This window comes from Cloeon dipterum, chromosome 1 (assembly GCF_949628265.1).
Source record: "Cloeon dipterum chromosome 1, ieCloDipt1.1, whole genome shotgun sequence".
NCBI classification, from domain to species: domain Eukaryota; kingdom Metazoa; phylum Arthropoda; class Insecta; order Ephemeroptera; family Baetidae; genus Cloeon; species Cloeon dipterum.
In genome coordinates this window covers 1,168,903-1,193,511 of record NC_088786.1, presented here as the reverse complement: position 1 = coordinate 1,193,511, position 24,609 = coordinate 1,168,903, and the positions used below count along the sequence as shown (strand labels likewise).

General features: G+C 40.1%; 4 protein-coding genes across 5 annotated transcripts in view; 1 reads left to right on the top strand and 3 right to left on the bottom strand.

Moving 5' to 3' along the window:
* Positions 1-24,609, bottom strand: part of LOC135934295 (oligosaccharyltransferase complex subunit ostc-B) — a 106,757-nt gene that overhangs the window by 72,363 nt on the left and 9,785 nt on the right. The window lies entirely within an intron of this gene.
* Positions 4,268-9,882, bottom strand: LOC135948012 (protein yellow-like). Its single transcript, XM_065497049.1, has 6 exons — positions 9,822-9,882; positions 8,192-8,278; positions 7,450-7,722; positions 6,091-6,419; positions 5,131-5,556; positions 4,268-4,591 (listed from the first exon to the last, which is right to left on the bottom strand). The coding sequence occupies exons 2-6, from the start codon at positions 8,276-8,278 to the stop codon at positions 4,447-4,449; spliced, it is 1,260 nt and encodes a 419-aa protein (XP_065353121.1). The 5' UTR covers positions 9,822-9,882; the 3' UTR covers positions 4,268-4,446.
* On the bottom strand, positions 11,504-18,490 carry LOC135939290 (putative inorganic phosphate cotransporter). Its single transcript, XM_065483595.1, has 9 exons — positions 18,213-18,490; positions 15,436-15,647; positions 14,103-14,369; positions 13,836-13,923; positions 13,450-13,670; positions 13,241-13,390; positions 13,053-13,185; positions 12,710-12,951; positions 11,504-11,991 (listed from the first exon to the last, which is right to left on the bottom strand). The coding sequence occupies exons 1-9, from the start codon at positions 18,250-18,252 to the stop codon at positions 11,794-11,796; spliced, it is 1,551 nt and encodes a 516-aa protein (XP_065339667.1). The 5' UTR covers positions 18,253-18,490; the 3' UTR covers positions 11,504-11,793.
* LOC135944432 (CCA tRNA nucleotidyltransferase 1, mitochondrial) lies at positions 21,526-24,606 on the top strand. 2 transcript variants are annotated; one of them, XM_065491402.1, is made up of 10 exons: positions 21,526-21,651; positions 21,720-21,907; positions 21,967-22,132; positions 22,184-22,301; positions 22,588-22,714; positions 22,771-22,964; positions 23,019-23,131; positions 23,193-23,296; positions 24,108-24,283; positions 24,420-24,606. In XM_065491402.1, exons 1-10 carry the CDS (start codon positions 21,598-21,600, stop codon positions 24,584-24,586), a joined length of 1,407 nt encoding a protein of 468 aa, XP_065347474.1. In that variant the 5' UTR covers positions 21,526-21,597; the 3' UTR covers positions 24,587-24,606. The 2 variants fall into 2 exon arrangements, with proteins under 2 accessions (XP_065347474.1, XP_065347466.1); XM_065491394.1 differs by having other exon boundaries at positions 24,084-24,283.

Here is a 24,609-nt window from a genome sequence, read left to right as displayed (position 1 = left end):
TGACGGCAACTATTTAAAAGTTCAGTTCGCAGTTATATTTATTAATTTAAAATTTTTCCCTCAACATTTCTTAGGTTTTAGTACAATAGCTCGACGTTATTCAGATTATTCTGATGCTTATGTATCTTGAAATTTAATACCGTCACGCGTAACGGGTAGGGCGTAACGGGTAGGGCGTTACGCGTAACGGGTAGGGCGTTACGCGTAACGGGGAGGGCGTTACGCGGGACGCCCTACCCTTCCTAAAATGAGCAATTATGCCCTATGATACATTTAGATTTTTCTTTTAATTATTTGAACACTAAACGGACAAGGATGCATCCGCACAAAATATCCATTTAAAATATATTCACATTTTGGTACAAAATGACTAAATTACATGCGCAAAATTGCGGTAAAAACGGCCGCATAAAAACAGTTTTTTCGATGCACAGGATTTTTCCGGAAAATGCTGGATTTTCGTGAACCTCGAACCCAAGATCAGAGACCGATATTGGTAACCGGAATCTGGTCCTTTTCCGGTTTTTCACAAGGAACTGGAACAAGCCGACCCTTCAAGATATTCTCCAGGTATAAGTTGAAACAAGAACTGGCGGAAACAACTGGATTAATATTTTCTGGAACTGGAAAGAAAGGATAGGAAAATCTGTTCTTGTCCACCATCTAGAGTGGATACCACCGACTGCAGGAAACGTAGAGTGTGTGTTTAGGTCGATTAGCCCTTTTTGCGGTTTGCCTGTATTATATAAAAAGCCGCAGCGCCTGCGATGGGAAGCTCAGACCGATCTTGTCATATAATCACAAACGACCTGTCCCACGCAGTCTATTTCGGCGCAAGCAATGGCAAGATACACAGGTAACTATTGAATCCAAATCAAATCTATCCATGTTTCTTTCAAGCTGGAATTTTCCGCAGCTGAAAATGTTATCAAACATTGATTTCTGAATAGTCCTTGTTGACTGATGCAATTTAAGCAATGATTATTATGAGAGTCACTGAAAAATCAAAAATAATTGTTCCACAGTGATTTTCGCGCTGGTGGCGTTCGTCCTCATCGTCGGTGCCCAGGCCGCTGGCGACCAGATTGTTGGCCCTGAGAATAAGTGCGGCTGCATCGAAATTCTGGAGCCGGTTTGCGGAAAAACTTCAACGGGCGTATTCAATTATTTTGGAAACGAATGCCGCATGGACTGTGAGAACAGATATCTCTTGCTAGGTAATTAGTATTGATTGTTTTATGTAATGTTCTTGTGCTAAAATTTATATTTTTCTTTTTCAGATTACGTCAAAACAGATATGTCGAATTGCATACTCTAGAATCAACTCAAATTTAAATAACAGATATGATTCATGCTATATGTACTTTATTTCTACGAATAAACCCTTTTTGTTGAAGAGAATAGAAAAAAGTAAAACGTATATTTTATTTACTCATGGAGTTTTTATTGAAAATCCAATTAATTAACAAGGAGTCAAGATAACACTCGGAGATTTTATTTAACATTTAAGGGTTGTGGTTTTTGAACCCAGTGCCACCAGAATTTCGCGAGATCGAGAACAGCAGAAAAGCTGGTCCGTCAATTTACACAGACTTTGAATCATTACCACTTTGCTTGCGAAAGGAAATGAACCCGAAGTTTTAAAAAGGCACCATGTCTCTAACATAATATGCATAAAATACCTAATGGAGTTTTTCGACTATCGGGATTTTTGTTCTGAGAAAAACTAAGTGGTGATTGCATTGAATGGTCTGCAGGGATATTCAATTAAGTATGGGGAAAATGCGCACAGAAAACCATTCATTGCTTCGCAGACTTTGAGCAACCATTTGGCAAAGGCTTTGGACACAAACAGACAAAGTGGCATTGCGAAAAAAAGATTTTCTCAGTTGAATTCAGATCAGGATTTGAAAAAGAAGCACTCAGCACTTACTTTGACCGGCAATACGCGAAAGAAGTTGAATTTTGAAAATTTCAGATATTTTACTGCGCATGAAATCAGCAATGCCGGGTAGTTCCCACACATTTGGCGTAAACTAGTTTGTACCAATCTCAACGTACGTGTCGCTATTCTGTATGATAAGCTTTTCCCCTTTACCCTCACTGCTGACCGCTCACCCTCACTCGCAACCGGTCATTTATTTTACTCTCATGCTCCCTGGCCAAGAGCTGCACAAGCGAGAAGCTAATACTGAATTGTAATTATTCGACCCGATAACTATACCGGGTCAAAACGTCTAATTTCCTGACTGATGGAATTTAAAAAACCAACTCTACCACAAGGAATTCGCATATTTGATTCCGCTGGGCGACGCCCCACAATTTAAACTGCACTTGATTACAATACGATTAATAACTTAGAAAAGATGCAGAAATACTTGAAAGAGCAAGACGAGTTAGAGGATTGATCAAATGACAAAGAAACCCAAGAAAAGCTCTCTTCCGAAAAGAAATTGAGAAATTTAATGAAAAATCCAAATTCTCCGCGCGTGGAAATTACCGTGGAAAATTCTCAAGCAATCGCGGAAACAGTGGACACAAAGTCACACCCTGTGACAAACACTATGTCCTTAAAAAAACTGAAGACCAGACAGTCAACACAAAGAAAAACAAGTTAACCACATACAAAATGAACCCTCTAGCAGCCGCAGTGGAGATTGGGGCCACAATCGCACAAACATATTCACAAAAAACAGAGTTATTAAAAGATTCGTGGCAATTTTAACCAGCGGAAAAAAACACCGCAAGCGCGGCCGAGGTCGCTGCCAAGGACGTGAAAACTTGTATTCAGTTAACATTGTAACTCAATTATTAAATTCCTAATTTTTAAACTATTTACATCATGTCAAATATTTCCGTCCGGATGGTATCCAATGGCAATTATTGTTGATTTAATAGACTAATTCCAGATGAGCCAAACTCATAAACATGAGCAATTATCCCCTAAAATACATTTGATTTTTCTTTTCATTATTTGAACCTTCCTTTTCGACTCATTTTCAAAGTACTTTATTAATTGTTGATATTCAATTAGCTAATATATAACTCCCATTTAAAACGGAAAATGATGCAGCATCTCCACAAAATATCCATTTCAAATGTTCATATTTTGGTAAAATTACATATGCAAAATTTGCGATGCAGAGGGTTTTTCCAGAAAATGCTGGTTTTTCGTGAACCTCGAGCCCAAGCTCTGGAAACTGGTCCTTTTCCAGGTTTTCACACGGAACTGGAAATATTTTAGCCGGTACAGGACCGCACAAGAGTTGAAACAAGAATTGGAAACAACCGGAGTAATATTTTCTGGAGCTTGAAAGACACAATAGGAAAATCTGTTTTTGTATACGATCTAAAGTGGATGCGCCACCGCAAGATTTTTTGCATAACAACCACAAGTCATCGAAACCGGTGAAGTGTGACCGAATGAGTGGATGCTAAGGACGCCGTCCTTAGTGGATGCCACCGACCGCAGCAGAGGCAAAATGTGTTTTCGTCGATTTTACTTTGTTGCGGTTTGCCAGTCTATATAAAACGACGCAGCGCCTGCGACGAGCAGCTCACTCCAATCTTGTCATAATCACAAACGACTCGTCCCACGCAGTCTGTTTCGACGCAAGCAATGGCAAGATACATGGGTAACTATGGCTCCATCCCTATTAAATCCAAATTAAATTCATCCATGTTCCTTTCAAACTGGAATTTTTCAAAAGTGTCTCATCCGCAGCTGAAAAAAATTATTAAATATTGATTTCACGACAGTCGCAGTGTTGGCTATGATTTGTATGTGATTCACTGAAAAGTACAAAATATTTGTTCAACAGTGATTTTCGCGCTGGTGGCGTTCGTCCTCATCGTCGGTGCCCAGGCCGCTGGCTATAATGATGGCACTAAGTGCAAATGCGGCTGCCCCAGAATCGGGCCTGCAGTTTGCGGAAGAAATTCAAGGGGCAAGTTCAAGCGTTTCGGAAACAAATGCGAAATGGAATGCCATAACTGTCTCAAAAAAGGTAATTAGTAATGATTGCTTTATTAAAAGTTCTTGGGCTCAAATTTGTGTTTTGCTTTTCCAGAGTATTACGCCGAAACAGATTTGTCGAATTGCCCAGTCCCAACTCGTGGATAGTAAATATGATTTATACTATATGTACTTTAATTCTACAACTTTTTGTTGAAGAGCTTTGAAAAAATAAAACGTATATTAACTTTACTCGTGGACATTTATTGAAAATAAAATTAACTAACAAGGAGTTAAAATAACACTCGGAGATTAAATTAAAACATTTTATTTAACAGTTATGGGTGATAATGTGCGAAAATGAGTCATTACAGTTAATTGTTAAAGCTACATTTATGGTATCCCAGATCTTGGTGATGCGATGAGGCGATCAGTGGCTAAGTCAGATCTGAGTGAAGTACTTGATGAGCAATTTTTAAGCATGAAAAGATTTAATAAACGCAGGGGGCGGTGACAAAGTCGTTGGACTGCGGGGCGTAATGGGGATCGCACGGCGTTCCAGCGATCGCGTTAGACTCGTGAGCAGCAAAGACGCGAATGTTGACGTCACTCAGGTCCAGGGACGAGAAGAGATACCTGAAAATGTTAATTGTAACTTCGAGTACTTGAAATTAAGTTAAATGAGAAAGTGCGTGATCAGATCAGAGCCTGTCAGAAGCAACTGGCCGACACCGGCTGTCGAGCAAGTTGCATATCTGACACGGTGACCTGCTTTCACTTTACCAGATGTGAAAAATACGCGGCCTGAGGCGCAGCAACAGAAACACCGCGAGCCCGTCGTTATGCGTAAGGTCGATCTGATTTGATTATTGTGCGCAACACTTTCTAAAGAGAGAATTGTTTATTTTTATGCAGCATCTGAAGCAACTCTTGAATATTGCATTTGGAACGGAAAATTTATTTTATATAAATTGCAGCAATTATTGAGAAAGTAGTTCGTGGTGCTTCAGTGGAAAGGAAATCATTTTTAATAGTGAACTAGAACTTTAACTGAAAAATTACTAATTCAATGTTTTTGAGTAGCTTTTTGAAATTACCATTTTGTTTATTCAAACTTCGGGCATCTATATCGTATTGTCTTTGTAAGCCAAAAATTCGTGGAAAATAAAAATTACCTGGGCAGCCTGTTGCTGAGAACCCAGACGTTGTTGAACTCGTCGACCTTGACATCATTGGGGAAGTTGAGCGTGACCGTGTCCCTGGCGACCTCGCCCTGCAGGTTGGGCAGGTACGGCAGACGCGAGTTCCAGCACGCAACGGCGTCCCTGGTCACCAGGTTGTAGAACATGATGCCGTTGCTGGACATGGCGGTGGCGCCGGCGTGCCACTGGGCGTCGACTCCGCCGCCGCGCTGGGGCAGGACGGTGAAGGTGCTCTCGTCGATGACGGTCTCGTTGCGCAGGGCCGACGTGGGCACGGCGAAGGCCCTCGTGCCGGACATGGGGGTGAAGTACAGGGTGCGGTCGTTGTTGACGACGGGCGCCAGTCCGAAACCGAACACACCATCGTGCCAGCGGAAGTCCACTCCGGAGGTGTTGTATCTGCGATGCGTGTAAAATACGAGGTAATTTAATATGACGTTTATCGCAGGTGCTAAACATACAAATTATCTGCACAGTGGTCAAGAGTGTTAAGCTGTTAGCCCACCGTGAGAGAAGCGTATCATTTGCAACGTTTTTTTGCTCTGTCGGCGTTTCTTTACAGGTTTTTTCTGCACGCGTTTCATGTCCATAGCAAAAAACTTGCTCCGAGGCGGCACGAGCTCGCGTAATAGAGCTTGATCTTGAATCTTGACATAAAAAGGTGTGCTAATGCCAACACACGACCGTGAAAAAAGCTGCCGTTGACTATTGCTTTATTAAAACAACGATAACTCGATTAACAACTTGTCGATAGTAAAACGAACGCAGATTTTTAATAAAAAGTAGGGGTCTGAGCCAGCCACGCCAGCCGTCGGTGAAAAAGGGTCAAAAATTAAAGAGTGCAGGAGAAAAAAAATGTATTCTAGCCCTTTGGGCCGTTCAGCACTATCAAATCTCGCGGCTGAGACCTTTAAAAAAAAGTCATATCATCACCTGCAGGCGAGAGGGTCGGACTGCATGTAGTTGTGCTCAACCCTCCAGGAAGAGTTGCTCTTGGTGCTGTAGGTGACGATGCCGAAACGCCAGGCGTCGGCCATGTAGACGTGGGTGTCGTCGCACTGGCCGTTCCTCGTGTCGACGGCCAGATTGGAGAACAGGCTTCCCTGACGCACGTTTTCCTCAGGCAGCACGTGGCGGATGACGACCTGGTCGGTGTTGAGGTCGAACGCGAGCAGTTTGGGTGGGCACTGCTGAACGCCGCCTTCGGCCACGTCCACCTCGCCGGCGTCCAAAACCCACAGCCGACCGCAAGCGTGGTCAATCTGATTGATTCAATTTTTGTTAGAAATTTCTCATCACAGTACTTGCAATTTCTATGCTAGATTTTAATTAAAAAATCACCAGTTGCATAAACCCTAAGTGTTCGAAGCCACCAACAGATGGCACCACCGAAGACTTTCGATTTTAAGGCACTTCCGCTGCGATTTCAGACTCAATCTAGCTATTTTGCTTTGTTTTAATTAATTTGCTATTTTTTGACGTGCTGAAAACCAAAATCGGTTTCCATCGTTTCTACGGCGAATGGCTGAACCGATTTTGGTTTTCAGCACGTCAAAAATGAGCAAATTAATTGAAGATTGCAAAATAGCTAGATTGAGTCTGAAATCACAGCGGAAATGCCTTAAAATTAAATTAATTACGAAAGTATAAGGTAGCGCCATCTGTTGGCGGCTGTTATGCAACTGGTCAATTGAGAAATATATTTAAATGGGAAAATCAGCCTCTTAGAGCTTGCAAAATTGAGATTATCTCGAGTTCTAATAAAGCTATAGAACATCAAAAGATGCCTATATAAATGGCCAACACCATTACTATTTGCTTTAACATGTTTTAAATTTATCTTAAAAACGGTATCTTTATTTCTTGTCTAAGCCGAAGATGAAATGTTGCGCAGAGTGTGTGTAACATGCTTGGAAATTTTCAGGGTGGTGAATATTTAATGTTTTTAAAGGTTAAAAAACTATGATTTTTTGAGCTCAGGTGATTTAATAAAAAAAGTCCACGATCGGTTGATTTCCCCCTTTGGAACATGCTGGGGATCACCTTTAAGGTCAGATGAGACCATCTAAGAAATCGAACCCTGGCGTCAGGGTAGCCCTCAGGCGATCAAATCAATCAATCCCATTTGTGGCCACTTTACCGATGCCTGACGGGCTCTGTATTGGTTCGATTAATAAGATCTACGGCCAAGTCAAGTGTAATTTGACCCTTTGTAAGGCTTCAGGATGCTAAGAAAACATCCTGATGTCGCAATTTTTCTTCTATAAAATAAATCTTGTTAATTTTTCTCACCTGAACGCGGAAGATTCCAGTCAGACCGTCACAAGGTCCGCCCTCGCGGTTCATGGCCCAGTCAGGGTAGGGCTGCAGCGGCTGGTTGTGCTGCGGTCCGTTGAGGGAGATGGTGGCCAGGGTGGCGGGGCTGCCGCGCCTCCACCTGGGCAGGGTGACGAACAGGCGGTCTTTCCACACTTCGATGCCCAGGGGCATTTGGTTCTCGGGCACAAACGCGCCGGTCTGGATGGCGGCATCGCGCGCCGCTTTGCTCGGCCAGGCAAAGTCGACCTGACGGTGGTTAAATATTGAAAGTGTGTTCCCAATTGTGAAATCGTCGGTTTTATTGGCGTAACGAGAGTATCGATAAAAGTTTACTTACCGCGGCCTTGATATACCAATTAACTATCAATTCTCGATAGTGCCATGAAAGGGATATAATTATAGACGAGAAACAAAAGCTTTTCAACTTTTACAAATCGGCTCTATTCTTACCCAATGCGTCCGGCCAGTCGAAAGTGAACGGTCAAAATAGAGCGAGCCCTGTCGTTTTGCAGGTTCCGGAATCATAATTTAACTAACGAATAGGCAAACGGGCGTTTAATAAAATAAATACTTTCACTTCTTGCCGCGATAGATGCCTCCGACAGAGATTACAGCACGTTTGGCGTGTTTTTGTCTCATAATTGGCCCGGGCCGTAATTTTCGTTCCCACACCCAAAGTCACGTTGCTCATGCAAACGGAGCCCGTATATCCTACCTGGTTCCAGGTGAAAAGCTCCTGAAGGCGTGCGCTCGCTGACACAACTGCGCACAGGACCACCAAAGCCACGGCCGCACGATTCATCTAAAAATCATAGAGTTAGGCCACAATTAACGGCGAATCACACGTAACATTATATAATTCCTAGCGCGAATTACTTGTAAGTGCGGACTAATTGTAGGCAATCAACAAAATTACAGTGCAAACTGAGTCGCAGGTGCGCGAAGTGCAACTCGCTAGGCGGCCTAATTTGCCTACGCGCATGCAATAGTTTGTCTACGTGCAAATCGCATCGCTTTCTCGTTTTGAGCAACACACAGTAGTGTATAATATTGATGCACAAAGTCGTGACAGATTTCCCTTATATTGCTCATTGAAAATGCGTAAAGAGAAAAGCATTGTGGCTCGTTTCCGCAAAACTCTCAGGAATTCGTGCTTATGATTATTGGAAAATGAAATTCCCGTAATACGTAATAATAAGAGACACGTCATAAAAATGTCAGCTGCACGGAAAGGATCAATTATTCATGCTCCTCGTGTCAGAACCAGTTTTCTGCGTGATTAATTCATCCTAATTAATGCGTTTATAGCGTGCAAATATGTAGTATGAATGAGCGTTGATTCAAAATGTGATAAGTTATAGGTGCAGCGTAATTAATGCGCGAAAAGAATAAATTATACGCTTCATTTTGTTTGATCGATGCATGCGAATGGCGGGTAAAATGGTCTTACATAAGAAGGCTAAAATTCGAATATTAATTGCGAAAACTAATTAAGAAACTTCCTTTTTGCAAGCATGGGAATTTTTTTTATAGATTGTGAGAGAGAATCTAGTAGTTAATTGGTTTCGGAAAGTGATACCTTAATTTTGCCACAAACGTTAGGAAATATTGATCACTATCACTACACACGCTTGCAATTTCGGTACTTTGCTAATTGATAATTGAGGGGTTCACTTTCTACTCTATAAATCAATCGCGTTTGACTCGATTGAAAATTTTGTTGAGCGCTCCAAACCGGTAGAAATCTTTCTAAACACGTAAACAGAAAAAGCTGGTTTAAATGGATTCCATTAACGATATAGATTGATTGCAAATAATTGGTTCCACGTATTTCTGACTAAATTACTGTTTAAAAATGATCTGAAGGGACTTTGAGATCTGGTTACGTAACAATTCATTCAAATCCCAGTTTTGGATTTTGATAAGATACATTTTCTAGTTAGTATAAAAAGGATTGATACATTGATACTGCAAAATCTTGGAAAATGCTTGTTGCCAATGTGTTTTAGGATTCAGTTCAAGCCAAAGTTGACCTAAGTAGCAGCGTAAATTTAAGAAAAAAAGGAGTGTCCGCAAAGTTAGCATATGCTTTTCAAATGGCGATGACTGTCTCCTTACTTGAAATCCTATTTTATTTCAAAACAAAGAGTTTCCCTAAAAGGTTTTATACGCTTTTGGATAGATCTTGACGAGAGGAATCAAAATCTGCCACAAAAATGTGGTCAAGCGCGGTAAATTTTGTACAAAATTTGAATTTTTACTGCATGGCTAGATCCTTTCTTAATTATTGCAAATTGTAAAACAAATTTTTTAACAAATTGATCAAATTCAAAGCTTTGGCTTACCTTTTAACCGGTGCGGTGCTTCACTTAAACGAAAAGATCACAGTTTGCGTGCAACCTGCGACTTCTGACTCATTTATAGGATCGCGGCGGGCTGGGAGGGGGCTCCGTCGGCGAGTTTCCAGACGCTTGGCAAAGGAAGGAAACGCATTTATTTTTTATTAATAAAACTGAAGCGAGTTGATTGGCCCAACTGGGCAAGAACTGAAAAGGTCGCCAGTTGCTGCGAGTGAAAGCCAATTAGGTTGTTGGCTGTTCGCACCACCTGAAAATGGAGATCGTGGTGCATCCGAGACAAATAAAGATACATTCCGGTTTCTATTTCACTCGGACAGCTGAGAGTGCACTTTGCCTAATACAGACTGACATGTTCAACGCCAAGGTCTCGATTTGCTATTTGATATTTTTACAATAACCGTGATTATATAAGCCATAGAATTGACTTTTGCTTTTGTCCAGCAGACTAAATGCTTTCGACCTTTCTGATTTCATTGTTAGCACCTGCGTGCGCGTGCGGGTGGTGATATGTCGAAACCACTATTAAAGTAGATCGAGCTGTTCGGAAATTAAACCCTTGAAATTTAGGAATGGCCCATTTTTGAGAAATGCATGCCGCTAATCAGGTACTGTCTCCCTCCTGTAAGACCAAAATTTAGGGAGTTTTCCTCAAAATTCGCTCATCATTGGATAGATCGCGACAAGAGCGAGAAATATTGCGAAATCTGAAATTTAATCTTATAAACTATCGCTAAATTTCACAAACACCTCGTTTTTTTGCTCTTTTAATCCCTGTCCTCTCGGACCGGGAAGGGCGCGCACTGCACTAGCACGAATGCTGAAACCCGGGTCCCAATAACACCGCGAACGGATTGAATGGGCCGCACAGGGACGCAGCCCACTCAAGGGCCACTTGCCTCCGCACCGAGGACTGCATTGAAACGCTAGACATTCGTCCCGTGAAGCCAAATCACGCATGCTGGAAAGGTGCAAACCAGCCCGTTGAGCAATTTGAGCATTTCGAGTCACTAAACTAACCACTTTTTGCCATCTCTGACATTGGGTAGCCAGTATTAGATCTCCAAACTGCTCAAATACCTCCGATTGCTTTGACACACTCTTTCTAAAGCCAAGAATGCAAATTGTAAAGCTCCACTTTAATATTCTTGTCTTTCTAATAGTCAGTACACGCAATAGTTTATTCTTATGAAAATGAGCCGCCCAATGCTACGTGCATACGTTTATGCGAGAGCAAACACTATCGCCCCTGTATATCAGCTCTTATTGCGATCGTAAATCACAAACCGCTTCTATTGCTGTAATTATTGCAACCTCACACAATTATTGTGCATGGCGTTTCCAACATTTCGCATAGCAACCAAATTTTAAAAGGAAGTTGGTGGTATGCAGACTGGCACGTTAATAACGCCCATAATGCAATTAATGCATTAATCCTGATGAATGTAGTCGTAGGTATGCGCCGCTTGATTCATTACTTGGGTGTTTGCCAAATAAGGAAACTCGGGCAAGATCGCGAGTGACACTCTAATCGCCGCGTAAATTGATTTGCGCGGATACCGTGAACCGCGCGTCTCATATAAATGTCATTCTAAACGTCTGGCGGCAGCCATTTCTCCACTTTTTCATTGAAATGTTTTTTTTATGTGCAAGATATATGAAAACGAGAGTTGGGTTGGATTGCTTTATTGTGACACTAAACATTGCAAACTCGTAAGAATTTGTCATTAAAATCGTTCACCTGGAATGTTTGAGAAACGCTTGACAAATTAGAAAATTAATTTAATTCAGAAGCTGCACATGTCATCATGCTCATCAAGTGGCTTTAGAAAGTTCAGTGACCCGAAAGCTTAAGAGACAATTAATATGGATCAAGTCAAATGCGAGAGTAACTTTCTGGCTAAGTTCATTCAAAATAAATAATTACAAAACAACGGAAATATTTCGTCGAGAATCATCTTCAGGCGGGAGAATCTGTTTTGTTCTTCTTTTCGTCATCAGCCTCTTCTCCGATTGTTTTCATCGGGACGTCGTCGATTACGACGTTAGGGTCCCATTCCTGCCGCTCGCCACTGGACGCGAAGAGGAAGAAGGTGGCACACACCACGTACACGCCGAACGTGCTCTGGAAGACCGTCTGCCAAGCGGCTTGGGTTGGCTGAAAAAAAAATTCAGTTGCATTTTAGATAATTAGCACAAAAATGAGGAAACTTGTTGCTGAAAGATTCACATTGCGCGTGTAAATTTAGTTGAAAGGAAAGCCCGTTTTATATATAGCACTGTATTCAGGTCGACGCTCGCACACATGTTGCTTTCGAAGGGTGTGTTTGCATTTGCACCGGAAAAAATTACCGTCTGCAAGCATTCGACAAAAAAGCTGAGTGTGTGTGTGGTTTTGACAGGGACAAGAACTGGTTTTTGCTATACTTAAGCGTCCCGTAATATTGGCGCAATACCTGCGAACGTTGACGATTCGCGGTTTTACATTTTAAGCAGGAATTTAGATTAATTTTAATAAATAAGTAATGTGACGTGTCTAAGCTGGATGTAAATACGAAACTGCCACGCTTGCTTTTTAATTGACATGCTAATGACACTGCAGTCCAGGGTCACTTTTTCAACCATGCGAGTCGGTGTTAATCAGAATTATTTACTCGCCAACTTTCTACTTAGCATAATACGGCAATACACAGTAGGCGTCCACGATTGTGCGTGTGTGTGTGTGTGTGTGTGTGTGTGTTCTTGGAAATTCATAAATAATATATTTTACAAAATCAAACGGAATCTTAAGAATCTCGAGTTTCCCTTTTGAGAAGGAAGGTCTTGTGTAAAGGTGCTCGCGCTTCCACTAACAATTTATAAATGTGTCTCGTTACCCGGTTATGAATGACGTGTCCCGCGACAATTGGCGCGAAAAGTCCAGCTATGTTGGCTGTGCAGTTGGTGATGCTCATAAGGACGCCAGCCAGCGCCGGCGAAATGTCCAAGTGGTTGATTTTAAAACCAGAGTAAATACCACCGTTGAATCCAAGACCGAGAGTTAAGAGAGCCACGGTCCAAGGCAGGCTGCAGCCGTTGTAGGCGGCCAGCAGAATACACAAGCCGGGCCCGTACTGACCTGCGGTCAAAACAAATTAATCATCAGATTTATTCACTAAATCGATTTAATAAGTCTCGTTCGCAGCATGCTAACAATAAAAGTGACCGACGCATACGTACCGAAAGAGTTGAAAATTTTTCTCGTCGTGCCAATACTGAGAGTTTTGGAGTAAATAAGCCAGTCGGCGACAAAGCTGGCCAGCATCGAACAAAGCCACATAGCGATGTACGGAAGCGATGACAACATTCCGTTCTGCGAAATTTGAAAGTTGCCTTTTAGCTCAAAATAATAAAAAGCAAGCCTTTACCTGTGCGATGTTTACGTGCAAAACTTGCTTCATAAACGTAGGCAACTCGGTCATCAGCATTTCGTATCCGTAATTCTGTCCCATGTGCGCTAGAAGAATAGCCAAAAACGGGAACGAGGAAAAAATTGCCTTCCAAGGAACCGAAACGTCCTAAAATGCACAATAATTAGATTATACGTATCACATTCCTTAGAAACGATTTTAATTACTTTAGCTTTTGAAACGTCTCCCAGGGTTCGCAGAATCATGGACCTTTCGTATACGGAGATCCGTTTGTCATGCTCAGGGTCCTCTCTGACGAAGATCAGGAAGAAAATACTCCAGATAGTGCCCATGGTGCCGAACACGTAAAAAACGGACGGCCAGCCCCACGAGGATGCACTCAAAATGCCGCTCAAAGGAAGCGAGATCACAGTTCCAAACTGGGCACCTGAAACGTTTTGGAGAACAAATTGTAATTCTTTGCCAAACTCAGTGAAATGGCAAAGGTTTTTTGACTCGGCGGCGCGAGCAAAAAACTTTCCATCGTAAACGTCATATGGGCCTAGGCAATTTCCTCCTAAAAAATAACTGGCGTAGGAAGTTGTCTAATCACCTGCGTAAACTGTGGCACCCATCCGACTTCTTTCATTGGGAGGAATCCATTTAGCCAGCAAGGCGTGCGTGCACGGCACGATCGGGCCCTTAAAGCGCAGGAAACGCAACGTGAGACACACAAAACAGCATGCTCGGCGTTCGAGCATTTTTTGTATAATATATTGTGGATTTTGGAGTAATATCTAATTATTTACACGATTTGGAATTTATAGGAATGTCTCAAATTTGCTCGTTTCTCGGCGCAAATTAAAATTACGGCACTCACCTCGCCCAGTCCTTGGATAAATCGAGCAGCAATGAGCCAATTGCGGCCCAAACCTGCCGCTGGAGGAACTAAAAGACCGAAGCTTGAATTAATCAGCATCCCAATGCCGAGGAACTTGAGAGAGCCGTGCTGTTTTGCCAACAGTCCAAACGGAATCTGCGTCAGTACGTAACCGTAGAAGAAGGCGCTCAGGATGAAGGCCTGCTCCTTTGTGTTCCACTCAAAACGAGGCACGTCATCTCGCTCTACGCGATTCAAGGTGGAGTTCTGAAAACCATTTATTTTCAAACCTGAGTTAAATCGTAAGAGAACAAATTAAGGTGCAATCTTCGTTGATTAAATATTGACAAAATATCCCGAGAAATTAAAACATTTGCGTTAAAATTTTGAGTTGCTGCAATTCAAAATAGTCAAGGTGTGCGTTGAACTGCTTGATCTCGTCAAGCCCGATCAAATGTACACCAAAGTTGAGGTCATCTTTTGAGGCTCTTTTTTAAATTCTAGGGTGTTTTTGGATTTTGAAAACCAATGACACACTTTAAAAATCCGAAACGCCCCTCAAAAGTGGTCTTAGAGTACGTGTGAGCGTGTGTATAAATTTCAAGGTAGTGTACGGCTTTGTTTTCAAGAAATACAATTTTTAATTTAAAAAAAAACACGATTTTTTTTCATTTTTGCAAATGTTGTGATTGCAAAAACTGAACACCGTTTGACTTGGCTGGTGAGCTAAATAGTTTGTAGCTTGCCCACCCCTCAACCCCTTTCGTGCTCGTGATTTTTATCTAGAATTTGAAAATTTGACTGATCGATGGTCGATTTTTGCGTTATATAACAGACTTTGAGTGTAGAAAGAAAGAAGTAATTCCGTCAAGGAAAAAGCTCCGTGCACTTGCACGATGTCTAAAAATAAATTTTATGGAAGGAGAACTATATCAGTCCTGCCACTGTAAATAGTTTTTTTTGTAATTCTTAAAATCGCTGCTGCCCGCTGCCGTGTCATGGTCAAAGAGCTGTCAGACGCGCGCGCGGCGCACTGTTCACAATATTATAGGAGGGATTGCTGAAAATTCCTTTCTCCTTGTTCCTAAAGGTTTTTACGAAACGCACGTCCGCGCCTCTACCAAAAATAAATCGGGCTGTTATCCGCGGCGCCCTACACTTCTTGCGTTTGACCTGCTTTGTAACTGCACCTCAAGGTTTGCAAGTTTATAAATAGACACGCGAGCAGTGCGAATGAAGCAGATCGGAATTATGTTTGTGCAAACTTTCTTATTGCAATACATATGGCATTCGAATCAGAAAATTGACAAATTGTGGACACAACGACACTTACAATATATTCTTCCAAACCATCCTGTTCACAGTCTTCCAAGTCGAGGTTTTTCGTAATATCTTCAGCAGTTAAATTAGGATGCACAACCATTTCCACGATCGCCACGGACATGTTGGTCCTCATTATGTACGCGTTGGCCATTCCCAGGAAGAGCATGAAGGTCACGAAGTGTCGGTAGCCGAATTGCGTCCGCCTCTTGTCGTCATCGTGACCTGCCAAAATAAAAATGAAAACTTACATTTAATTTGAATTCCTATAATCTCTATCTAAAATAAATTTAATTTTTGTTTGCAACGGGAGATAACAGTCCATCTCTAAATATTGATTGTCGGCTGGACAAATATCTGTCTGCTGCATGGCATCTTTTCTTTTGACACCCGAATTAAGCTGTATCAGCAGGATTCATTATTGCTCAATTGCATAATGCCATGTGCCATTATGTGAAGAGGACACGATCCTGGCAGATGGCACGGACCATTGTCGTTTAGACCCTTTTTAATGGTTGTTTGCCATGCCAACCGCATGAGCACCGAAAGTAGCAATAATTTACTCGAGTGCTGGCTGAATGAAATCCTTTGTGCTTTTAAATCTATCTTTATATGTAATAATTTAAAAAAGGCAGCTATCACCAAAATTAAAAATGTGGAGTGCATAATTTTAATTGTCACCAGATATTAATGCGAATATGAAAGAAATTATAATTGTACTATTTTTAGCATCAATTCAATTTTCGATCTGTAGAGAGCTACCAGGAAGATATTTCTATTGCACTCACAGTCAGTAATAAATGTGCGAACTCTTGATTTGAATTTATTACCCAAGACTTTTACTTTTTCATTTCCTCGCTGTCACTTATTTCTGCTCAAGGGTGTGTATATTAATGTTTTTTCCTGAAAATTTCATCTGCCCTTATAGTATTCTAAGCCACTTCTAAATTTTGATATGCTAAAACTGAAAATTGGTTCAGCCAATCGCCGTAGAAACGTCGTTATTTTCCAAAAGGCTTAATATTATTATTGAATTATTCTCATTCTTTTTCAGTTAATTAAAAAATAATTAATAACAATACCAAATTTTGAACAATTTGATTTTATCAGAAAATCACAAAAAACACCATAAAGTTAAACGTTTGTTTACTTTGCGTTTGCTTATTCAATTAACTCGGACAACATTATTAGTCTCGATATGGCAAAATACAGAGCAGAGTTGCTCTGCAGAACCATAAAAAAGGAACTTACTTTGAAACACAAATTATAAAATGCAAATGGAAATTAAGTATTAACCAGAGCTAAAAAAGGATTCCAGCCTCGATCGTTTCTCTCCTTTTCTCGTGTTTAATGATGTTTTCTCGTTAGAGCCAATGACTCAATCAAGTGCGCGCTTCATTGAGCTCGTCCATCAACTCTATTCTGCACAAATTCGCACCGACGCGCGAATAATGGGCGCTCCTGCACCATAAGAATAGGTTAAACAAACTGCGAGAGTGTGCGCCGTGCACTCTTGGGATTATGAGAAGTAATTAACAGCTGCTGGCTGACCCTGCAAGGTCACCGCATTTGTGATATTAACGGCAGTCAACATCGTCTTAATTTTTGCAAAGCCGTCATCGAAGAATGTGGTCAACAACTCATTTTCACATGCAGCAAAATGTTATCGGAGTGCTTGTTATCGGCAATGCTTTACAGAAAATTTCTGAGAATATTATTTTTTATTAATTAGGAAAAAGCTAAAAATATCTCTGGTTGAAATGTTTGCATGCTAATCACTGTTTCCTAATAGTAAAATCACGATTTATTTCATTTTCAAGCTTCTAATTTTTCGGAAAATTCGGCACAATTTGAAACTCTCGGTCCTGATATCATTATTGTTGCTAAATTTCACAAAAAAATGAGCTATAGAGTCAACAATGCAACATGTTCTTAATTGTTGGCGTGCAAAGCTCTACTTTAATGCGCTATAATTATTCTATAAAAACAACTTGTTATGTCTTTTATAGAAAACTTATTGTCATCGACTTTACTGGAAAATGTTTCTCTCTTTAGGTTGAATTTGAAATGAGCGACCAGCATACTAAGGCTTTATTGTTTGAAAGTGTTCACAACAACAAATTGTCGTTCCTAATGTTTCCGACTTGGTCGATTATTACGATTACGACATAAACCTGACGAGGTGATTAGATCAAAATGCAATTGTTTCCTTGTTATTTAAAACATTGTCCAGCAAGATTATCCTATCTTCACTTTTTTTAATTCTTTAGAAAACTGAGAAGACAAATGCTTTCTGGTGCAATAAACGCTAGTGGATCATTTGAAAATTAATAGAAGCAGTTTATCTATAAAAAAATGTATTCTACAATTTGCAATAATAACAAAAGGATCCAAAATTCAAATTTATCGAATTCTCTCCAAAATTTCGAGCGTTTGGCCCAATTTTCTTGGCAGATTTCGATTCCTCTCGTCGAGATCTGTCCAACAGCATTTTAAGGGAACTCTTTGTTGAGAAATAAAATAGGATTTCAAGTAAGGAGACAGTCCTCACCATTTTGCAGCCACTTTTCTGAAAAATTTACGCTGCTACATACTTGTGTCAATTTTGGCTTAGGGATCAGTTCGAGCAATTTCAATTGATTATACGCAGGTGCCTGGGGCATCACGTGAATTAAAAAAAAAAATGTTTTAGAAACACAAGTCTAGCCTTTCTATTAGCGCTAATTCGAGAATTGGTTTCACGCGGCAAAGGCGTGTGAGAGAGAATTGAAAAAAAAATCTCAAACTCACCTTCTTCATCGGCAAAAGTTCTCGCAATTTTATCCGTCATCGTGGCTGTCCCCTGCGTCCGAAGAGACTACTGTCTGTTGCTTAGAAGCTCCCGTTTTTGGACTGCGGCTAACTCGTTCACTCGTAGGTGTATATAAAGCGTCGGTGGCGATGATGACGACGTTACAAGTGACAAACAATAAGGGACGGTCGGGACGGGCCAACTATCCACCACCAGCGGTCTTCCCCGGTCTTCCTTCGCTCAACTAGTTGATAAGTGAGCTCGTTGTCATCTCTCGCTTTTTTTTGCTGTTGGGCTGGCAGGCGCACGTGCTGTCCGTGCTGCGTGAATGCAGTCCAAGTCGCTTTAACTATTCAGCAATTCACTTAAATATATATATGCTATCTAAAGGCCGTGACGTAAAACTATATGGGAACGAAAACACGGTCCGCACTGATTTTTAGGGCAGGTGGAAATCAGTTTTATTTTTTTACGCGACACAAGTCGCTAATATAAACACGCGGGACAAAGTTTATGCATACCAAAGGTGTATCTCTCTCTCTCTGTCTCTTTCTGCGGTCATGTTTACCGATTGTGTGCTTATGCACTTGGCAGAGAGAATCGACGAGAAATACGCAGTTAAATATTATTGTTGGCTCATCTTAAGAAAAATGCCAAGATTTTTAATTACATACCTCTTGCTTGACAACGAACTTATTGGTCTGTTTCACCGGGTTAAATTAGGATTGTTTACTTGCGCAGATATGAATATTCAAATATATTCATAACATTCGTAAAAGGAGATTTATGCAGAAGCCGAATCTAGTTGAGCAACAAAAATATGACGTTTCAAGACACATTATTGGCTTCAAACAAACATTTTCTTTGTTGGTCTCCAAAAAAATAAACTTTAAATGATTGGCGAAATTTGTTATTACACTAAAGTCTGCATCGTTTTTTCTGACCTAATTTTCAAAATCTTCTGGAGTTTTTTTTTTAATTTTTATGAATCCACTCTGCTATAATGATGCCTTGTAGACTGAAAATTCAACTGTTTATTAAGACTATAATTTCTATAAAAAAATTAGAAAGTTCAGCCGCGGAATTTTTTATATTTGCCAGTGGCTGGCGCGGCTGACCAAATATTTTAAGATAAGTTTGATAATGTGCTTAATGGCCCGAAAGGCCGGAGCCAATTTTTTTTTAATTAATACCCAGACCGAACAATCTTTCTCTTAAATGCATTATGCTTTGGCCTTTAAATAAATTCATATTATGGGAATTAGCCGTTAGCATCTGCATAAATAATCGAAGATTTTTATGCTCGATGGTTATTGTGATTGTAATCAAACGTCAGGACAGAAAATTATTGTAGGGCAAACTGCGTGATTCATCTACCCGATTTAATAGATTTCCATACAGTTGCGATAATTTTGCTTTCGTTTTTTCTTTTATTAAAATTCTGAATTTTCTCGTAGCTGTTAATTTAGGTAATTTGAAACAGTTTATTGCCTGTTTAATTTCCTTTAACGACTCTGTTGTTTCCTGTTGAACTTCTTCCCAATTTGTTACGAATCATCAAATTACAATTAGTTCATTCGTAAAGCAAGAGAGCAATAATAAATTGTTGCGGGTAAATTTTATTATTGAACGAGACATCACCATAATATATTTTGTACACTTTTAATTCACGTGGCTCTTAGTCATTTTCGTCAACTATTGTACTCGATTTGAATTCAATTAAATGATAATCTTTCAAACCTGATAATGATTGAATTGGATCGAACAGTCTTGAAATTATGAAAATATATTAGCTCATACTCAAATCACCTTCATTTCACATGCACGTCTAATTAGGTTGTTGAAAAGATAAAAGGGATATGTGAATCTTAGACGTATTTTTGTTCCGACTTTTCAACACGTTTATGTGGAAAAAAATCTTTTTTTGATGTTAAGCGTCGTTTTTGGAAAGATAATTAAACCAAAATATGTTCAAAATTTAAAAAAATAAAGGTATTTTCCTAATTAATTTATGTTATTTTCTAAGAAAATTATTTTCTTTCGATAGAAAGGTAATTTACTTTATTATTTGCTCACCTTTGGGATCGAAATTTCGATAAATTTAGAAATTTCCGAAATTTAACTGTTCCCTAGTCCTGATTGAATTTTTATTGCACATTTTGTAGGGAAAGTTGCTAAATTTCCCAAGCAATAAACGAAATCAACTACTTTTGGAATTTGAATTTATTTAGACGCTCTTAGATGGTTTCAGCAGTTGTTGTTGAATGGTTTTAGACGATTTATTTATTCCTCTAACATGCAAACAAAAAAGAGTGAAAAGGCACTTAAAAAAGTGATCAGGTCGCTTAAAGGTCGGCAATCAAGAGATAGCCGAGCCAAACAAGCAAGGCCTGTATGCTAAAACACTCTCACAAACTTTAAAACCTTTGTCAAGCCACAGATGAACTTCGAGGTCAGATGGGAAATTCTCAAATTTTCTGTCTTGAAGTGGCTGACATGCTGACAATGAGGCAAATTATACACATTTCATTGCTCGGCGATCCGAAAAGAAAAGGCTCGTTGGCCAAAAAAGTGTTTCCTAACCGGGGGCGGCAGCAGGTGCCCTTCACGGCCTTCACCTTCCAGGACTGGGTCGTCACATCACTGCTACATTTCTTGAAAAGCAGCAAGTACTGGAGCTGCAATTCAAGCGGCATGATTTTCTGCTCGTCCGGCGCCGGCAAATAATGCTTCCCGTGGATAGCCCTGAGTGCTCTGATCTGTTCTTCTGCACCCTGGTGAGCTTCCGCATGTTTGTTTGGGTGGCCGGGTGCCACGCTGGGGTGCCGTACAACAACAGTGGCTTCAAACAGATTGAAATTTCTTTATTTGTGCTTATTCGATGATGCCGAAACGATTCCTGTTCCTTTTTTTTTTTAATACTTTCTGATAATTAACAATTGTTTAAAACGCCAAATATATTGTTGAAACTGCTATCAAAGAAAAGAAAACACTATGAATATTTTAATCTTTCTTATTTTTTATGTTAAAATGGAATTTAACGTAAAATCTATTGAATCAAGGAATTATAGCACACCTCATTTTTGGCATTTTTGATTGCACCATGGGCCACGGGGAGATTTCAAAGTTCCAAAATTGTCCCGTGAAACCCGCAAAGTTTTTCATTACGTAGTATGTAATGTACTGGTTTAAATTTAATTTAGTAATAATTCCAATTTTGTGCACCAACCTGTGACATGCCTCTTTCGCGGTTCTTTTTGATTGAAAGCCGCTGGACCAATCAGAGGCCACCTTTCGTTTCGTCGGCCAGCTCACAATCAGATGGTATAATTGTAAACAACTGCACGCGTGACATGTGTACATTTTTTGGTGTGGCTTGCTGGGATGTTTAGGAGGCCTATTTTATCCTTAGCTTTTAGAGCTTTTCGCGGAAAAGAGGTTTGCAACTCAGTTCTTAATTAAATTATCGTATGATACAATTCGACTGGTTTTGTTTATTTATTTAGGCTGCATTTTGGTCATTTTCCTCCGTTTCGGCGAAACCAAACATCATGGAATACAAACGCATCGAACCCGCCACCCTGAAGATTGACGTTGACAAGTTGGCCCCAATCTACACGCCAGAACTCGATTCACTGGTGGAAATTTTTAAGAAGAATGACTTTGAAATCAGGGTTGCCGGGGGAGCCGTCAGGTTGAGTGATTTAAAACGCATTTGGTCATTTTTATTTATAACGTGTGTCGTTGCTGCAGGGATTTGCTGATGGGAATCAACCCCCACGACTTGGATTTCGCCACAACAGCGACGCCAGAACAGATGAAAGAAATGTTCGACAGGGAGAATGTTCGAATGATCAACACGAGAGGAGAAAAACACGGCACAATCACGCCTAGAATCAATGACAAGGAGAATTTTGAGGTGTGTGGTGTTTGTTCTGTTTTTGCATTGGTAATTTAATTATTTATCCAGGTCACTACTCTCCGCATTGATGTGACAACAGATGGTAGACACGCAGAAGTCCAATTTACGACTGATTGGCAGCTGGACGCCAACAGGAGGGATTTGACCATTAACTCACTTTTCATGGGTACGAGCTTAAATTATTGGAGCCTTAAAAGAACAGTTTGCATCGTTTGTGAGATTAAGAAATAGTTTACCTCATAATTTCTGACGAAATTTCTCGAAAAATTAAACGGAAATTGTGAAATAAATCGTTGTTTTACAGTAGGGAGGCAGTTCTTCTTGATTAGCATGCCGATTTTCTCAGAAATTTAAGCGGCAACCTTTTTCATCATTTTTCTATAGTATTTATAGGATTTTTCACAATATTTCTGTTAAGTTTTACTTTAATCTTGTCCCTTGCTTGTTTTTAGATCTCGACGGAACTGTATTCGACTATTTTAACGGCATTCAGCACATAAAAGAAAGGAGGGTAATTTTTGTTGGAGACGCCTCAACTAGAATTCAAGAGGATTACCTCAGGATTCTAAGATATTTTAGGTTTGTCCCCTCTAAATTCATCAGTCAAAAATAATTATTTCGTTTCTTCCATTTAGGTTCTACGGAAGGATTTCAGAAGAAGCAAATTCGCACGACTCAGAGACTCTAAACGCAATTAGGAACAATGTGTCTGGCTTGTCAAGGATCTCTGGTGAACGGATCTGGATGGAGTTGAGGAAAATATTGGAGGGAAACTATGCCGGGGAGTTGATTAATGTGATGATCGAAATAGGAATTCCTGAGTTTATTGGTAAACTAGGGTTGTTTGAATTAAAATTTAACTAACACCAACTCCATTCGCCAGGACTGCCAAAAACTCCAAATACTGAAAGATTTTCAACTGTATGGAAGAACCTAAAAGGACAGAAATACAATGCGATCACCCTTCTAGCAGGATTGATTAGCACTGAGGAGGAGGTAAATAATTGTGTATAACTTGTGGTAACTTTATGCATGAATATTTAATCATGTTTTTCAGGCACTCGTTTTACACAAGAGACTGAAGCTTTCAGCTTATGAAAGAGATTTGCTTCTTTTCATCACTCTGCACCATGAAAGGAAGTGGTCTATGAAGCCCTTAAAGTAAGCACAATATGATTTTGCAAAAATTTTAATTCACACCAAGCTGGCAATAATTCCCCCATTTGAATTAACCTAATGAAATTCTGACAAAAACAACCAACTTTCTCACTTGAATTTTGAGATTTGGGATTTTTCGAGTTTTCTCCAAATTAGTTCAAATTGGTCATAGAACAGAAATTCGGACACCCTTAAACTCGTCCTGTTTCCTGTTGACCTCAAAGTGGTAGGGCAAACATCGAGGTCACTTAAATCAAATTTTCAAAATTGATCTCTAAGTTGAACAAATAATTGAAATTTATAAATTTTAATATGTTTAAAAATTAGGATGAATTGTGAGTAAAAATTGGGGTTTTATAAAAAATGTTTTGCATGCGCAAATCTCAACTTCTAACCGTCGGACTTTCAAAAACCACACACCAGACTAGACTAGACTCAACTTACCCTAGATAGCCGAAGGAGTTTCAGGGTGCCAACCCTTCAAACCCCTTTTTGTACCCTATGAAACGTAAAATGATTAGAAGTCTCTGCCGCGAGATTTGAGACGGCGGCCGGCAGGACCGGCTTAGCCGAATTTTTTGCTCGGTTTCACTCGGCTGGCTAAGACTTCTAAAAATTATATAATTTTTTTGTCATTAGCCTTTCTCAATAATCCTTGATAATAAACTAACACGATTATCCTCATTGATTAAAAAAAGGCAATGTCATGTTCTTCTTCAAATTGGCCCACTCTCAACGCCCTTCCTTTTGCATTTTGAGTGTTTTTGAGACTACGTTGTGTTTTCATTAGTGACAATGGGGAATTTTACCTCAGGCCATACCAAGCCATTGTTGCCATGAGCAGAGACAAGCCAAAGGACACAAAGGAGTGGACTGTTCAGCTACTTCTTCACATTGGCCAGCCAAGCATGGCGCAACAAATAGAAGACTGGGAGGTACCAAAGTTCCCAGTTAATGGACACATGATGAAAGAGCATGCACCAGAAATAAGTGAGTCAAATGTTTTATCAACGTCATTGGAGATAATTATGAAATGCGTTCATGAAACAAACGCTGGTTTTCCCCAGATTTGTTGAATTTTTATTCCTGTCAAGTTCCATTTATTAAATTTTAAATATCATTGCAGATGGCAAACAACTGGGTGTTCTAGGCCAAGAACTGAGACAATTGTGGACTGACAGCGATTTCAAAATGGATGCTGAAGATTTGGTCAAACATATTCCTCACTTGGTCGAGGAAATTAAAGAAAAATTTCCTGCAAAGGCCGCTAAGTCTGGGAAATCTAAGAAATAATAAACTGTTTTTGCTCTTTATCT

Coding starts and splice junctions, on each gene's coding strand:
- LOC135948012 (XM_065497049.1), bottom strand. CDS start 8,278: ATGAATCGTGCGGCCGTGGCTTTGGTGGTCCTGTGCGCAGTTGTGTCA. Junction 7,723..8,191: donor AGCTTTTCACCTGGAACCAG/GTAGGATATACG, acceptor AACCACCGTCAG/GTCGACTTTGCCTGGCCGAG. Junction 6,420..7,449: donor CTGGAATCTTCCGCGTTCAG/GTGAGAAAAATT, acceptor TGAATCAATCAG/ATTGACCACGCTTGCGGTCG.
- LOC135944432 (XM_065491394.1), top strand. CDS start 21,598: ATGTTTAGGAGGCCTATTTTATCCTTAGCTTTTAGAGCTTTTCGCGGA. Junction 22,133..22,183: donor ATGACAAGGAGAATTTTGAG/GTGTGTGGTGTT, acceptor TTATTTATCCAG/GTCACTACTCTCCGCATTGA. Junction 22,965..23,018: donor AGGAATTCCTGAGTTTATTG/GTAAACTAGGGT, acceptor TCCATTCGCCAG/GACTGCCAAAAACTCCAAAT.
- LOC135939290 (XM_065483595.1), bottom strand. CDS start 18,252: ATGACGGATAAAATTGCGAGAACTTTTGCCGATGAAGAAG. Junction 14,370..15,435: donor ATGGTTTGGAAGAATATATT/GTAAGTGTCGTT, acceptor AATGGTTTTCAG/AACTCCACCTTGAATCGCGT. Junction 13,186..13,240: donor TGCACGTAAACATCGCACAG/GTAAAGGCTTGC, acceptor CAAATTTCGCAG/AACGGAATGTTGTCATCGCT.